This window comes from Saccoglossus kowalevskii, chromosome 3 (assembly GCF_978046115.1).
Source record: "Saccoglossus kowalevskii chromosome 3, keSacKowa6.1, whole genome shotgun sequence".
Taxonomy (NCBI): Eukaryota; Metazoa; Hemichordata; class Enteropneusta; family Harrimaniidae; genus Saccoglossus; species Saccoglossus kowalevskii.
In genome coordinates this window covers 40,541,086-40,559,759 of record NC_140643.1, presented here as the reverse complement: position 1 = coordinate 40,559,759, position 18,674 = coordinate 40,541,086, and the positions used below count along the sequence as shown (strand labels likewise).

General features: G+C 36.0%; 1 protein-coding gene across 2 annotated transcripts; it reads left to right on the top strand.

Moving 5' to 3' along the window:
- Positions 1-4,658: 4,658 nt before the first annotated feature.
- LOC100372837 (peregrin-like) lies at positions 4,659-18,163 on the top strand. Of its 2 annotated transcripts, XM_006821268.3 has the most exons (12): positions 4,659-7,210; positions 8,347-8,503; positions 9,353-9,484; positions 9,728-9,856; positions 10,340-10,528; positions 11,933-12,053; positions 12,356-12,460; positions 12,579-12,797; positions 13,623-14,543; positions 14,799-14,914; positions 15,235-15,377; positions 16,991-18,163. In XM_006821268.3, the coding sequence occupies exons 1-12, from the start codon at positions 5,619-5,621 to the stop codon at positions 17,190-17,192; spliced, it is 4,026 nt and encodes a 1,341-aa protein (XP_006821331.1). In that variant the 5' UTR covers positions 4,659-5,618; the 3' UTR covers positions 17,193-18,163. The 2 variants fall into 2 exon arrangements, with proteins under 2 accessions (XP_006821331.1, XP_085353332.1); XM_085497206.1 differs by lacking the exon at positions 14,799-14,914 and having other exon boundaries at positions 16,991-17,215.
- The last annotated feature ends 511 nt before the right edge of the window (positions 18,164-18,674 follow it).

Sequence of the window (18,674 nt, the reverse complement as noted above, 5' to 3'; positions counted from 1 at the left end):
AGTATAATTATATATTGTAGACGGTCTGAACCAACACCCCTCACCCCAACACAATCAAGAGATTGTCATCGTTTGTTTTATCATAAAATTTTCATTTATTTTACTTCGGTAACTTTTTATTTACCATTTGTTTTTCAATTTTGTAACTTATTAATCACAGGAAATCAGTTTGTTTCTTAATTGCCGTGACACATGTGGATTGAAGATTGTTACTTTAAACCAAATCATCCTCCGGTCCACTTAAAAAAAAGACGAGTGTTGCTCGGGGAGATTTGATAGCTAAATGTTCAGTTTTGGCGTCGTTGGTAAGTTCACAATGCGGAGCAAGTCATATTCTCGGGATGTTATCATATCATATAACGGATTATACATGATAAGGCTTTTATAGATCGTATGACAGTTTTAATCTTTGAGTAAATAATCTAATCAAGATCCGCGTATTTTGGTCGTTATCCGGAATGGTCATCACTTGTCACATGTCCTCTTTGGCCACATGTCTTTGGGATATTGCGTGTATGTTTAGATACAGTGCAGGATATGTTCTTACAATAAAAATAAGATAAAGTCAGTTGTAACCCACAAACAAGTCTAATAGTGTGTCATTGCTCAATTCTATAGTATAAGCATGAGATACTAGCAAGCGAACGAGCAACCAAAGACAATAGGATACAAATATTTACTACACTACGAGGACTGATAACTAGTTTTCAGCTGTAGTCATTTCACATTTTAGTCCAAATAAACGGAACCTTTGTTCGCCCCCTGTGCCGCCGCCACTGCAAGGAATGGCTGTATGGATATACGGTGTTAGCGTATGGGTACTTTGCCAAGTTAAAGTCAGGGATTTGTCAATTTCACACTGTTTTCTATCAATTGTTAATTTTTCTATCTAAACTGAAATTTTAACTTCTTTTTTAAGTTCATTTATTTAATTTTCGGTGCATCTCTTCAAAAAAAATGCTGTTAACTTCTTTATAATTGTACATATTGTACAACGCCACTAATATGTGCTGATCATACAAGCGATACTGTGTGTAGTTTAGAAATATCCTCTTCATATCTACATGGTTACAAGTACTAAGTGAAAAAAGAGGTGAAAGTGACTCCTACACCTGTATTTCAACCTTGTTTATAACGACTCTATGGAGTCAATTGTAATAAAATACTGAATTGATGCAATTCAGCTGGACTCAGACGTCACGTCGTCAACGTAACCATAGTACATTCGCATGTTTGAAGGGGTATGAAAATTTTCGAAAATGCGCCACATTCGTCTTTTATATGGGTCCCATATACAATGCGTGTAAAATACATTGTTTATATGAACTTGTAACGCGCGCTGCGTGGCGACTGTTTAAAGAAGACCCAAACATTGAACCAATCATAATAGCATATTTACACGTCGTTGCTTTGTGACTGCCTGCCTTTAAAACAAAGCGTTAATACAAACAGCTAATAACAATAACAATAAAAAGAATTACACAAAATAATTATGATTAAAATTTTTCTGGTGTTTTATTCTATAATTTTCGACGAACATATTTTTAACAACTGTTTTAATTGCTTCCCGATACTGATTCAAAGTTTTAATAATGGATTTTTTTACTTAACGATCACATTTAGTTAGGGCAAAGTCTGGGCTTTCATAAGATATATAGGTTGAAATGGTTTAGAACGATTCTTCTGGAAATATAATTAATGTGTATTTTACTCATATTACATGGTTAAGGTAGAGATGCAGTTTATTTTGCAAATTTTGACAAATTTCACTTATTTTTTATATTTTCATGGCATTGTATGAACATCTGTATTCTGTGAAAATTCGAAATTAAATTCATTAGTGGAACTCTGTTAAATCCAATGGCGATGTAAATCATCATATATTTTTACTTAACTATAAAATATGCAAATTAGCAATTATCTCAGCTTCCTTTTAGTGCACATCCCAGAAAAAATAGCTCCTAGACGCTTTGACCTTTTCTTTTGAAATTTTCACAAATGATTGACAATGTGTTCATGTATTCAATGTATTCATTATTGGTATTGATTGCAGTCCAATGCATGCGGTCCAACAATATACATTTCATTAAATTAGAATAATAATGTAAAAGACAGACTGGTTCACTTCTTTCAGTATCATTTTCCTGTCGGTTTCTATTCTGAGACAAAAGGGACGCGCAACAAAAACAAGCGAACATACACCTGTGAGTGGGGACATACACAGACAATAAATATCCTTCGGGTTTAAGACGAATTTTAAAATTTCGATAGTTTTCTAGTTTATCCATGGTTAAAACATCACCATGTTTACTTAATCCAAATGCAAACGAAGATTTTATCTAGAGCTTATACAAATTTTGAAATGAATCAATATTTGAGACGTCTTATGCATCCCAAATCTCGTGCAATATGGTTGTTTCACACCCGTCCAGTCGCCCAGTTAGGGCTAGTTTTTGACTAAAAAATTCTCTATGTGGTATAGCATAAAATAAAATTTACTGAGCTACCATATCTTTGGCAAAAGTAATGATTTTGCAAACTGTTTAGCTATTATTGTAAACGTCCACAATCTTCGTACACCAACGAATATTTCAAATTCAAGCAAGATGTCGAACTCTTCAATTGATTCATTTACATTCGTCTTGACCCTTAATTACAAACCAGAATCATTGTGTCGAATATTTTAAAGAAATTGTCATGTTCCCATGTGTCTGCATAACCCATTAACGACTTGTTGGACAAACAATATAATACTAGTAGAGTAGAACTGGCTCAATTTAACTACATCCAAGTTTCCCTCTATATAAACCAGTTTTCTGCATTCATTCGAAATATAACCCCTCCTTTAAACAAAAAATTAGTCTTGGATAAATCGATAATCATGACCCATAATAATTTAAAGTATTTATCTCTCGTTGAAACTTTTAAAAATAATCTATATAATTTTAAAACAACAAACAGCAAACAAAGAATCTCAATTAAATCTGGTGACAGCTGAACACCTTGACCCAAAGCCTGTAATGTTAATTCGTTTTTGAAAAAGGAACGACTTACTATAAATAAACATACATCCTTGTCTTACGCCAGAAAGGCAATCAAATAGCTCAATGCAATCATTCAACAATATTGGGATACATGCTAAACAGCATTTAAACATTTTCCCTTAATGCCACCATTCAACAAAATGTACAACTTTTGGCTAGATGGAGTATAGTCTTTGGATGATTGGAAAACAACAACACTGTCCATTATTATTTTTTTCTTCTAATGATGTGACGAATGTAATTCCGCACAGTGATGGGTTAGTCATTCACAGTGGACCGACCACAAGTACGTTTGTATTAACTATCCTTGCGGCCGCCTATATTCTAAGGTCCTTCGAAATCCTATAATTAATATTATTAAATTATGCATGGCATCGTATGGGAGATATTATGAGGGTGGCCGTAATTGGAACTTGAAGAAACGATATCAAGTTAATGATTGAGCACTTTAACAAATAATTCTGATGGTTTGAATCCTATACAGTTTTTACCAAAATGGTTACTTCACTATTTATTTATTCATTAACACTTACTCACTCCGAGTCCCCGGAGAGAGTGGCAATGGTTACAGATAATAGTAAAAGAATACAGCACCAATGCACTAATAAGGAAGTAATAAAAAATAAATTGTTAAATCTACAAAAACAGAATATTAATAGGAAAAAAATAAAAGAAAATTAATGGTAACTTGTGTATAGAACTTATTTAGAATACCGTGACAGTGGGCGCTAAAACACGAGCCTATACTTCTTTAACCCCTAGGCCTTATTCAGCTTCTTGTCCAGCGTTTCATCAAATATGCCAACTGAAATACCTAGATGTTTTGGAGATTTTCCAAAAAATAATGCACATTATGTACGCCACGCAATGTGCTACTATAAGCATGGAGTCAGTTTTAGGTGGCTTCGGTCACGCCCGAAATAGTATGGTCGTTCAACTTTGACCTAAGTTGCCAGTATATTATTACATGTACAAAACCTACCACCTATAATACTTAGTAATGCGATGATACATTTGTCACACGTGTTTCTACCTTCAGGATAAAAAAAATATCATGTGTGCGCACCGGCTGCTGGGACCCGCCAGCTGTGACGTAGCGTGGTCGATATACAAAACAATGTACCAGTATAAGGAAACAATATGCCGTTATACATGTATATGTTAATCGGTGTAGCGCGTACACGACAGAGCGGGCAAGCGGCTGATAATGAAAAATCGCTGCCTTCTACAAATGTAAATCATCCAAATTTAGAAGTTACAATGAGATTCAAATGTTGAAATTAATCACAATGCCGAAGACTATGCATGAATATGTCGCTGTACTGAAAATTGGCTTAGTGAACTTAAAAAAAAGAGTAGCTTCAAAATTACAGCAAAAACTGGGGTATTTTTAAAACAACTCATCTAACGGGGCAATCATATTCCATTTCGAACAACTGTGGTTCAACGAATGCCTGAAAAATGCAGAACTTCCATCAGGGTATTACTATAAATGCGTATGTCGTGAATGATGGCACGCACAACAACACGAAGCCATTATCCATACCACCACAGTCACCAAACTAGGGGGTCCAACCTGGTCTACGGGATTTCACATCTAACGTATATAAAAATCAGGGGCATGCGGAATCCTCGTGAAGACTGCTGGTGTATGGCAGGCGAATATTTTCATCGGTGACAAGAAAAACTCCGCTGGATTTAAACACTGATACCTTCGTAGCAGATCCAGGGTGCGAGATCATCACCAAGGAACCAAATCCAAGTGGAGTATACGCTGAAAACAAACTGTCGTGCAGCAAGTACGAAGCCACAAGCCATTGTTTCAACGGCGTCTTTTGTTCGTTTGCTGAGCTGCGATCGTGGGAAGGCTTGTTGTCCCTGTACCGGGTTCTGTCTGCCCACATCACTTCCGTGCCATTTTGTCGAAGATTTCCTACGTGACTATTGAGTTTAGAAGTTCACTGATCAACGTTTGCTAACATGAAGTCTATATCTACCTAAAAAAGCTTGCTTTACGTTTTTAAACATCGAAATCCGTTCAGTATTTGTGCAAATTCGGACGCCGTCCTGTCGAACTATCTACACACAGCCATATTGGATTTTTAATATTAATCGAGTGTAGCGTCCATTGTAAAATCCACACAGTATACGGACTCTCTGAAACTGACTCCCTAGTGCTCACCGGAACAGTGAACACAGCTGCATCTTACAGATTCTGCACATTTTGAGACAGTTTACCTGTATGTGTGTCGAATTTTTAAAATTGAAATGAATGAATGGACCTAGTCTGCTGCATGGACTTGTTCATGTCTGATCTCGCCAGTCTATTCATTGCGTTGGAATACATTATCTGGTTACATGGACAATTGAATGTGTTTTCTAGTTCGGACGTATATAATTTTTAATAATACTTTTATTTAAAACGCACAGAACGGTATTTATTGCCCACAGTCTGTGCGCAACTGATGAGGTGAAAAGTATTCTTGTCTCGCGCGCCGGTAGCGTTGATCGTCGTAAACCAGGAAGTAGCAGCCATGTTGCTCTGAGTGTGTAAACAAACACGAGAGAGTTTAAATGATGGCGCTTGCTTTTGACTTGCGTACGTTTTGTCAGAACCTGCGAGCTACCAAGCCGCCGTACGAATGTCCGGTGAAAGAATGCGCCAGAGTGTACAAAAGTTACTCTGGTATGGAATATCATTTATATAATTTTGATCATGATAATCCTGGCAATAACAACAACAATGCAACCAAACCAACCAGTGACGCAAAAGGTGCTTACAGGAAGGGGAAATATCATCATAGAAGTAAAAGAAGATCTCCTTCACCCCCACCATCAACAATAGCAGTTGCTGCAGCAGTGGCAGCATCCCCTCCAATCTTGCCTTCCTCACCACCGCCTGTTGAATTTGTGCGATCACCAACAAGAGAAGCTCTGACATATGCACAGGCTCAGAGATTAGTTGAAGTTGACATAGAAGGCCACACACATAGACTTGATATATATGATCCTATTGAAGTAATGACTCAAGACGAAATGGAAAAGACAGAACCTGATGCTAAGGAAGAGACCAAAGAAAAATCTACTTCTAAAGGGAAATGCAAAGAGTCTGGAAAAGTCAGAAAAGAAACCAGTTCTTCCATATCAACTAAACTGCCAGAAGCCTCGTTTCGTGTTCTGGACGAGTATATTGATCCACCTGATGCTCCTAAAAGACCAGCTGCCTACTATAGGTATATTGAAAAATCGGTTGATGAACTTGATGATGAAATAGAGTACGACATGGATGAAGAAGACTATGCATGGTTAACCATGATCAATGATAAACGCAAGACTCAGACCTTGCATTCAGTGACACAAGAAGTATTTGAAACTTTAATGGACAGATTGGAAAAAGAGTCGTACTTTGAAAGTCAGACATCTGGCAGGGGAGATCCTAACTTGTTCATAGATGAAGATGCCGTGTGTTGTATATGTAGTGATGGTGAATGTCAAAACAGTAATGTTATTCTCTTCTGTGATATGTGTAATTTAGCTGTACACCAGGAATGCTATGGTGTTCCGTACATCCCTGAGGGACAGTGGTTATGTCGGAGATGTCTGCAGTCTCCCTCACGAGCTGTTGATTGTGCATTATGTCCAAATAAAGGTGGTGCATTTAAACAAACTGATGATGGACACTGGGCACATGTTGTTTGTGCGTTATGGATTCCGGAAGTTTGTTTTGCAAATACTGTTTTTCTTGAACCTATCGACAGCATTGACCATATTCCCTCTGCTCGATGGAAACTTACATGTTATATCTGCAAGCAGCGAGGCACAGGGGCATGTATTCAGTGTCACAAAGCCAACTGTTATACTGCATTCCATGTTACTTGTGCACAACAAGCAGGCTTGTATATGAAAATGGAACCAGTAAGAGAAACAGGAGCCAATGGAACCACAGTCAGCGTGAGAAAAACTGCCTATTGTGATATTCATACTCCTGCAGGAAATGAAAAACATCCAGAAAAAGGTGGGGGAGATGGCAAAGGAAAAGGCAAAGCCTGGATTGCAAAGAAAGTGAAAGCAGAGTCAAGAAAGAACATGCGAAAAGCCAGAAAGATTTTGGCAGAAAAGCGATCAGCAATGCCGATTGTTTCAATACCACATATACCCCAACACAGGTAAGACTAGTTAGGCCAAATAACAAGTGCTATTTTATGGTTTTGTTTATTTAATAATTTAATTCAAATAAAAGCTGATTACACTGTTGATAACTGTGTAAGGTCATTGACCTGAATGAGGTGATTGTTTGACCTAGTTTTTGTGTTTATTCAATTTATGCTATACTGATATCATTCAGAGCTTTGGTATGTGTAAACAGTAGGCTAGTTGAAATACAGTTTATTTCTATATTTATATGGCGGAGGATATAATCTGATTCAGCTTTTATTTTCACTTATGGTTAATTTTCGTATCTTGTTTCTTCCTTTTTGCATGAAGCTTAGCTTGAACCTTTTGAAAACCATTGTAGGATATCCTATAAATTAAAATGAATTCTGACAAAAAGGAATTTGTTACTAGATTAAAATTTAGATCAATAATTCAAAGTTGCATGACTAAAATCTTTGGTGATCCAGCATTCTAACCTTTCAACTCAAGCTGAGAGTGATGCATTGACTGAGCAAATGTTATGATTTATATGTATTTTTTTATAGCACTTTTTTTTCTTGCTATATCCTGTAGTTGTGTTTATGTCACAAGCGAAAATTTAAAATTAATAGAAACTGAAAAGTACTGAAAAACCAAAACAGTTTCATGTAAACAAAACTATAAACTTTTAGTTTGTACAATCTACTCTTGTAGATTAATAAATGATATATACAAAGGATACATTTGTATTTACAAATATGGGATTACAATGATTGATTAAAGTTTGCAGATGAATTTAAATCTCAAGCCACACCCCTAATGTAAAGATGCTCTAATAGAAACCACATCTCCTCTGTTGTATTGTACCATTTTAATTAATATAAGCCGCAGCTTCTAATACAGATTTTACAGTACAGGTAATTTACAATCAAATCAAGGTTTGTAGACTGACAAATGAAATTTTGTACTTGTCAAAAATGTTGAGTGCCTGCCTGTCTACAAGGCAGGAGTCAGCAAGCTGACTAAAAACCTCATTGCCATAAATTTGTTCTTAACTCATGGGAAATCGTTCACACCATGCTATGGCAGTTTAAATTTGTTGTCATTGTAAAAATTTCATTCTCATTATCTTTATTGCAAATAAGTGGTTACAATTTGTTTCATACAGAATCAGCAAAATCACTAGCAAAGTACATTGTCAGAAGAAAAACGAGTTCTTCCAAAGGCTACAGGGTTATTGGACTTTAAAAAGGCAATCTAGGAATGGTGTACCATTGCTAAGGCGACTCCAAGCCCATCATCAATCACAGAGAAATAAAGAACAGGTATTTCATATTCATTTACTTTCCGTTGTTTGATTTAAGTTTAATATCTTTTTGGTCAGTCCATCATTCTATTTGTAATCGATATTTTATTTTAGTTCTTAGTAGTTGTTCCATTTATTAAATAAAAGGCTGGACTGAATACAGCTTTTGTGGCCTAAGGTCATTCGGCGAAAGTGCGCGAGCTTGCAAAGATTAGTTAGCCGCATGACCGAGTGCAGTGTGTTAGTCACTCGCACAACAAATTACCAAAATGAAAATTCTTCTTAGGTTAATAATGTTAGTAAAATAATGTTTTACAAAACCAGTTGCCCCGTGCCAATGAACAAATGCAAGTGTTCACAAATAATATGCACATTTCATTACAATATTGTTGATGTACAGATGTAAAAATGTTAATGTAAACAATTGTTTTGGGTCTGTGGGAAAAGTGGGTCACATTTGTTGCATTTTCGGAAGGAGTAGGTGCAAGTCAAAATTGACCACATAAATAGAAGTTTCTTTAATTTCCATTGGATCTGTTCAGTTGTCCTTTCAAGTTTTTGTCGCATAATTTCGGCAACCATTTTTGAGCTATCAATCTATCGCAGTATTTATGTCAGGGCTCAATCCTATCAGAGTTCGACCTTCAAGGTTTATTAGAGCTGAACTTCACCTGAGCCAAACGTGTATACATGGCCATTTTTGGTGGCTCAAGCCATAGGGTTCTGATAAAATGTTGTCGTGTAGTCGTAGCAAATTAACTCAATAAAATCATTGTGTCAGTATCTCAGTATTGTGCTTGCAGTATATTACTGATAGTAATCGCTGAGTAGCTATCTTTATATTTTTCTTGTATTTTGTTTTCATCAGAGGGAAAATATGGAGAAGAGCAATGCATTGAAAGAACAGCTGAAATACTGGCAGAGGTTGAGACATGATTTAGAACGGGCACGATTATTAGTGGAATTAATTCGCAAAAGAGAGAAACTAAAACGAGAACAGGTAGGTTTTTTATTTTGCAGTTTGTTCAAGTTGTGAAAAAGCATGTCCAGATTCTCATACTCTCTCGTTTGCATTGATTTGTGTGTTGGAAAACTATTGCTGAAGCAAAAGACTGATGCGTAATATCAATATCATTAAATTATGTACTGTCATTTAATTAATAAGTTGTGCAGGGCAGTCATATTTTACCTACAGGTTTCCTGCATGTATTTAGAACATCTATGTGTTCTTTTATGTTTGTAGATAAAAGTTAATCAATTCACAGTTGATATGCAGTTACAGCCATTTAATATTTTATTGAAACGAACACTGGACCAACTTGAAGAGAAAGACACTAGTAGAATCTTTGCTGAACCAGTTTCACCTGATGAGGTATGACCAACCAATAAATACTCTGCATGAAACAAATCTGTTGCTGTACAAATTATAGATCATAACTGTGTGTAGCTGTCTGTCTGTCTGTCTGTCCATTCAAAAAGACAATATTATCAGATTGAAACATTCTGTCTGATGCGGTATTGTGGTCAGTCAAGTTGGTAAAATGTGGTATTCACTCTGCCTGCCACAAGGTGATCAATCTGGTAAAATGCAGTACCCTCGATATTGTGATCAGGCAAGTCAGTGAAATGCAGTTTAATTTGACAGGGCTGTATTATGGGGGTCTTGAGTAACCTGTGATCATGACTAAGCAGTAATTTGAAAATCTGACAATAGGATACACTTGAAACTTAGATATAGTTATCAACACATTCTCTACTCCACATATACATTACAAGTGTCTTTGTTCTGAGATGTGTACTACTTGCAATATTTATAAGAGCAGATTCTTCATCTTTCAGTATGTCTTTTTGACAGGTGCCTGACTACCTGGATGTGATCACAGAGCCAATGGACTTCTCAACAATTCGTACAAGGCTTGAAAATCATTTTTATAAAACCATTGATGATTTTGAGAAAGACTTTGATTTGATGATCAGTAACTGTATGACTTATAACGCCAAAGATACAATATTTTATAGAGCAGCTATCAAGCTTAGGGATATGGTAAGCAAACATAGTTTTAAACCATGTTGTATTGTTGATGATTAATAATTATCTGATGCCTTTGACTGCAAAGTACTTAAAACTGATGTGATATTGTTACCATGTTCACACGTGTGCCACAGAGCTGGCTTGACTAACTTGGTAAACAGTTGTTTGGTTTTAATGGGTCCTGTGTTTAAATGTGTATAAAGACTAAACTGAGCCTGTGTTGTAATTGTTCGCCATGTTTCTTTAAAATACTTGCGTACTTATGAATCAAGGCTTACATCAAGGGCGTTATTGTTCGCAAATGTGAACACGGTATATGTGTAATCCAGTATACCTTTACAATCCTAAATAAATAAATAAATAAATATAAATCACGGTATATATTACAATGTGTCAATTTTAAAATTGGGGTCAAAAGCTCAAGTTCGAGGTGCATATTGCAAAAAAATACTCATTCAATGTAATATGCATTTAAAACAAAAGTTTCAAATAAAAAACAAACACGAATGCATTGCTTAGTAGCAAATGATCACGGTACTGTAGCACAATCTGGCGATGCTGCAGCTCACAATTGAATAACTTGTTTTCGAAGTGTTGAAGTTGTCGATTATTACTCTGTAGTGATTATAATAACGCACGAGAAATAAATTTGTTGAATTGTTATGAAATGCAAGTAAAATTCAACTTAGTTTCACTGTAAGCGAATGATTTCGGTCACATGTAAACGCTTGATGCGATATGATATCCGCCATATTGTTTGAATGTACACAAGACTGTTTATTGACCGGATAGGTCAAGTCGCTAATTAACCAATCAAAATGCTGGATGGTGCAAACGAATTACCATAGCTCATTTAAATATGTTAATGACAGTTCAACAACTTCATGATGGACGCAACACGGAAGAGATTTACCAATAATGTAGTGTGATCTTTTGACTTTGATTTCCATGAGAAAACCACATGATTTTTTTAAAATCAAAAACAATTTTTTTTTCAAAAGATAAACTGAGCATTGAAGAAGAATTTAACACTTTTACGGTGATAAAAGCTCATTATTGAAAACTTATACAGACGTATAAGGAGTATTGACGAAGGTTGTCGCCAGAACAAAATCAGTTGCACTGCGTGTCTGACATATTATCACCGCTGAACAATAAATAGGTGTGAATATTTTTAGGCAATTGTCGAAACAAATGAATAGGATTAGGAACAATGCCGTTTTGGACCAGCTGGTTGAAACAATGAAGTCAGTCACGATCTTGTTGAATTGGGGGTGCGGTTAGTAATAGGTACTTTTCATGTTTTCAATTTTTAAGAATTCTTTAACCCCAAAGCCGGAATTGGGTTTGTGGTTACTATTACGTATGCGGTTTATAATAGGATTTTAATGGTAATTGAATAAATTTCTTTTTAAGGGTGGTGCCACTATCAGGTGTGCCAAGCGACAAGCTGAGAAAGCTGGCTATGATCCACAGACTGGTTTACATCTTGCCAAGGCTCCAAATGTCCAACAAGCTGAGATAACAGTGGAAGAAGGTGGGTTGTCAAAATCAGCAATTTAAAATCTGTATCCCATTTAGGAGTGTTCATTCAATGTAGCCCCCCCCCCCCCCCACTAAATGCTATAGAGAACTAACCAGCTATACAAAATCACATTCAAATTATACTTGCCCCCCCCCCCCCCCACTACCCCTCTACCCCCTACTTGTTGGCCAACATACTACTACTGTCAACATATATTGCCACTCAATTTTAATTAAAATATCTGATAAAATGATAATAAATACTAAAATACCATAAGAAGTGTTTTTAATGTTTTTTTTTTTTATTGTTGATAGTTGACAGTTTTCTGGATTCTGGTAAGCGTGCTGATATGTCATTGGAGAACCAACTGAGAGAATTATTAGAGAAATTAGACATGACATGTTCCATAAAACATGGAGGTACATAATCTGTTTTGTCAAAGCAAAGCCTATGTTATAGGCCTATATTATACATAATACTGAATCACACACCTGCTATTGAATCTGACTTCTATTTATGCGACTTTGGTCATTACAGGAACTCGTTCTAAGAGAGCCAAACAACTGAAAAAGGAGATAAATACTATAAGGCGAAAATTGAGTCATCAGAGGGAGCAGAAACTGTTGGGAAAAAATTCTGCTTCTGACAAACCTAAAAAGAAAAAAGGGCGTCCACAGAAAGAGAAACCTATTGCTAGTAGTAGTAGTAACAGCAGTACAACTGCTAGTAGCAGTAGTAGTTCAGAAGATACCTCAAGTAAGTTTTTTTATTCTTGTCTTCAAGTGAACCTGGACTGTATCATGTCAGCCACCGAGGTGGGGCTAATTTTAAAGCCTCTATGTGTAGGAAGTCTGAATATGGAAACTTGAGTTCAATCAGTTTGTATGTCTGTCTTCACATATATACTGATTTTCAAACTTTGGTCAATCGAAAAGACAAAGATTTTCTCTCAACTGGAGGTCTCTACAATAAAAAATTTGATCTGAGTGAGTGTAGCTTTAAGGTTGATCAATACATTATCATGATTCTTATGTACCGTATTTGTCTGTTGCAATGCTATGGGCAATCTTTTGGAGATGAGCATATTTTTCGGCAAGTGCTGGCTCCTTTTTCCATGTTTTGTTCATCACTTTCAATCCATTATAACCTAAATACAATAGTCATGACAGAAGAAAAGATTTGTGTTTACAAATTACAAATAGGTGATCTCAAGCGTATTGCAGTAAATTTTCCAAGTTAGGTGACACTAGATAGAGCGCTAGGTAAGAGTGGGTAAAAAATGTTGGTGTTCCATGGTTTTAATTTTGTTGGTACTGAAAAGTATAGAAGGAGTTTCCAATGAACATTAACATATTGCATTAGTAGCAAAAGGTCGTAGTAGTGTAATCCAGTCATGCTATTTCACAGGCAATTAACTTGATTTCAAGTTACAAATATTAATTATAATGATACATTGGCTACCTGGCAAAACCTTCCCATAGGCATAGTTTTGGATTGGCATGGTATTGGACAAATATGCTACATAATGTATTCTGTGCAGATAAAACAGTAAAGACACTTTATATAATTTCTTTCTGATAGGTTCAGACTCGAGCGATTCTGCATCAGCTAATAATGCCTCAACAACAACAACAACAGTGACCAAGAAAACTAAAACATCAGCTAAACTTCCAATATTACCATCCTCTAGGACATTACAAAGAAGTCAGTCCCTCTCTCCTGGAAGGGGACGTGGTCGTGGTAGAAAACCCAAACGCTTCAAATCTGATTCTGAAGCTCCCTTGATTACAGGACATAGTAGAAATTCATTTACCGTGGAACCAATTCCTGAATCAAGTCCACCTGTGGGTGGCAATGGTGCAACATTAGGACTATCAACGCAAGGTGTTGGACGCCGCACAGCAGTACTATTTAGTAAAAAGGCAGGAAAGAAATCAGCATTTCTTAAAGAGACACAAAGGCGACCTGGCAGGCCTCCTGGTCGACCTCCGAAACACAAACCTGACATTACAGGAGCCGAACTAAGTAAAAAATCTCCAGGTAGAATTTCACAGGATGGAAGTCTACATGTGGAGACAGAGTATGAAGGGAACTTGCCTCCATCTAATGTACCACAGCCGCATGGACGTAAACGAGGCCGTAGTACAAGTTCAAGTAGTATTGACAGTACAAATCCAGCACAGCCACACACTGCCACCTTGACCAATGGCTTTGATGCTGGAAAGCAACAAAGTAAAAGCTTTACTGTGTATAGAACTGATCATAGCCGTCCCAGGAGTAGTTCGGATTCAGATAGCAGCACAACAAGTACCAGTGGTAGCGGAACATCTACCACCTCATCATCTGATTCAAATTCCAGCAGTTCTGATGATTCAAATCCAAAGAAACCCCGCAAGTTGAAAGTAAACTTTACAGAGGACAGTGAAGGAGATACATCTTGTGGTGAAAGTGCTAGTACAAGTGCCCGACTCAATGGGACAAATAGAACCAATTTGCTAAGAGGTAAGTGGGTTTTCTTACCTTGCGTTAGAAATCTATTTAGTTTGCTATACACCATTTATTTTATCGTCTTCCATACATTGTCTCTACAATGCACACTTAGCTGTAACACTTGCTATTAAAGACTGCATCCCCATTAGTGCCTAATGCTTGCTGCTCTGTCTGCATCCTAGTCCTTGCTTGATCTGTAGCATTTAAATTAAATTGAAGCTCTGACGTAACGTATAATTTCTGCACCATTTTCCGTCCCTTCTTCAGAGCTGAACAAAAGACGGTCCAGTACTAATTGGGCATCCGATGAAGACGACATACCTTTGCAGCCTTTAGATCTTGTGTGGGCTAAATGTAGAGGCTATCCTTCATATCCGGCACTGGTAAGCAGCTCATACACTTCATCATCCCTGTTTATAAATATTTTTTGGTTTTTAAGGAGAAACTTTCGACAAGATTCAACTGGGTGAAAGAAAAAATAAAATGTCACGGCAGTGTTTCACTTTAAATTTGTACACGCTAAAAATGCTGATTGAATGAGAGTGAATGATAGGATGCTAACATTCTTGTACTTATGCCAAAGCTGTATTGATTTTTTGCTACCTTTCATTAATTTTGCCCATATTATTTCATACAATTATTGTTCATCGTACTTCATTGTGGAAGACCAGCATTCTAATTTTGTTTGTTTTATTTCATTTAGATAATCAACCCAAAGATGCCAAGGACAGAATATTACCACAATGGAGTGCCGATTCCAGTCCCACCGGTGGAAGTACTTCGCAACAAACAGCATTCTGATGAACATTTATATTTGGTGCTATTTTTTGACAACAAGAGAACATGGTTAGTTTAATTTTTGATTTGTTACAAAAAACATCTACTTAGCATGGAATGATTTAGTTCGTTCAAACATCCAATAAATTTGTTGTGATTTCTGGCTTTAATGGGCTTTTAAATGTTATGCCTGTGTCACTTTGTTAACAAACATCCATTTTTCATCATAGCTATCCATATATTATTGAAACACCTAGGGGATTTGTAACAAGTCATTGAAGTAAAAATTACTCTTCTGGATATAAAGTCTGACTAAGATTAAATGTCATGGCTGTTGGCAGATACGGTACATTTTATTTTCGAGAGGATGAGGACTTTTATATTCTGAAGAATCAGAGTATGACGGTTTTATCTGACATGAAATCTACCGTCCAAAATTTAGATATATATATTTGAATTTTTTTTTATACTTTTAAAGGCATTCAGTGAGTCTGTCAACAATTTTGCATGAATTTCGTACTCGGAAAGGAAAACATTTTGATAGGTTGAGAAGCACTACATAGATTTAAGTGCGATGTTTTAAACCTGTAATATTTGCATATTTAGTTAGCATAATCACTGATCGAAAACGTTGGATGAGGTGATTGTTTACCCCAAATACACTGTCTTATTTCTGCTATTCCATTTTTGCCCTAAAGATTATATATTGCAATGAAATATGCTACAAAGTAGTTATTAATATCATGTTACTAAATGTACAAAATGTGTTCCCTTGGATTGTACTATTATTGTTATGGGTTCTAGATCATAGAAAGTGAACATTAGGCTGGCTAATATCATGGTGTGTAGATGACATGTTTGATTTGTATACCATGAAGCAAAACATTAAAAAGGTTCGTTTTTCAAAATCGATGTGCATGTATATTTCTGCGTGCAGTATCCAATACAAATCATTGAGGTAACCCTGTCTGTGTGTCTGTATGGTATGTGTTTTACCGCTGATATTTTAAGAACCACTAAATTAGATTTCAATAAAACTTGTCATTGGGATAATTTGCATGCCTGATATATTTTTGGCTTTGCATATTAATTACCTAATTATGAGCCATTTTTAAGAATAGCTTAATAGTTTAAAAAGAATTGTGGTACATGTGTGATCTGGGTGATCCACAGATGCGATTACTTACGGGTTGATATCCATGCACATGTTTATTAATTTTCTGATATTTCAACCACTAATCAGAACAGGTTTTTTCCTGAAAATTGTTGTTTTGAACAAAAAACAAATACTGCTAATGGGCATCTGATTGTGCAATGACAAACATGAATATTTTTTCTGGTCCTCAAGTCACAGGTTTTTTTCTCTTTCTAATATTTCTAAGTGTTACATTTTAGGTTATAACTAATTATCATTATTTCTACTAGATCTGTTGTAATAATGATTTCGTTAGATATTTGAGCAAGTTCATTCAGTACCGGTAATATAGGTCCATTGCATGCCAGCTTGCTTCAGACTAATATTTTAATTTGAAATTAATTAAATAAATGGGTAGCTTCCATTGTCATCTGGTGGGAAACATTACGTTTTTTTGTACCAATATGTAATTGCATCTGTGATGGAGTTAGTTGTCATTATATGTGATGGTGTTTTTACCTCACCAGGCTTTATTTTATTTCAACAGGCAGTGGCTTCCTCGGACTAAGTTGGAACCCCTTGGTGTAGATTCAGGGCTTGATAATGCAAAGCTAATGGAAGGGAGGAAGTCATCAATAAGAAAGTCTGTGCAGCAGGCGTATGACAGAGCTGTACTGCATCGGCGGCGTGTGACTGGTGAAACTGCAGAAGGTAGTTCGAGTGAAACCAGTGAGGAGATTCATGAGTAAAATAAAGCTTGCTTATCCTGAAATTTTAACTGACTGTAATTTAGACAATTCAAAACTGAAATGCTAACGTAATTGCTGGCTATGTATGTCTTGTTGTAATATTGAATATCATTACAGTTTTGGAAATGGAGAGTGTTGTTGTTGGTCTTGATATGTAAAAACACATAATACCAATGAACTGTTCTTGTGTATGTAATTCATTTATCAATGAGAACCCATGATGTCATGTATATATATATATATATCTGCACACATCTCAGGGAATCCAGTTTTAATGTTGAACTTTGATGCAATGTTTCATTCTACTGTGCTAGTTACACAGTTCAATCTGGCATCCCTCAAAAAACAATCTTGGATATGTTGGTCGCTTCATATTCATTGGTGTGCCCACTGTTGGTGAAACTTTAATACTGACGTAGGCAAATGATTTGTTTTTTTACAAACTATCTAAATAATCCCCCTTCTAATAACTCCCTGTATTCACTGTACAACAGCGGAACTGTGGTGTGTAGTTATAATGCGCTTAGTCTCACAAAAATGGTAATGAAATGTACTCTGTTGCTTTTTTTAATTTTTTAAAAACAATTTCCAAACTAGTCCATATTTTGAATTGTACATTATTATTTTGACCCAAGTTATTGCACTCCACATGAAATGACCGTTTGATTTCTGTGGAGCTTAATGTTTGGGATTTATTTCATCATTCTTATAGTATTTATCTAACAAGAAAGTGTAGAAACTGTATGCATGTACTGTAGATGTAAATAATTTGCCTGCCTTGAAGTGAAGTTATGGGAGCACAGAGATGGACAATTGTATGCTTTTTTGGAAAACTTTATTCTGTAATCTGTGAACACTTTGTATGTATTATTTAAATATCAATATTTGCCACAAACTTATATACATAGAAATGTTTGGTTCCTGTGCTTTTTAAACTATTAAAGCTGAGAAAACAGCATTGTTCCATATAATTATTTGTGTTTTACTTTCTGCTCAATTGATTAGCCCCTGTAGGAAACAGTCTGAAAGGGGGGCTTATAATTTTTGGTTAGTCTGTCCCTGCTTTCATATCTCTGATATGCACCGACTAAATTCATTGGAATTTTGTATGATGGAAGGCTGATGGCTGAAGTTTTATCTTGATTCATCCACATTAATGTAGAACAGTACACGAAAGTAAAAATATTGTCATTTTCTTTTTTAGCTCCGCTGTCGACTTTGTCGAGCGGAGCTTATCATATGAGTGATTGTCCGTCGTCGTCGTCGTCGTCCGTCGTCCGTGTCAATGTTTTACTTTTTCGACTTCTTCTTGAAAACTACAAGCCTGAATGCTTTGATACTTGGTGTATATGTACCTTGGGTAGACCTCTCTTAGGTTTGTTCATTTCATGTTGATATCTTCAATTCTCTAATTTTGGTGAATATTTTTGTCATTTTGGTAGAAAGTGATATTTTCGACTTCTTGTTAAAAACCGCAAGAGC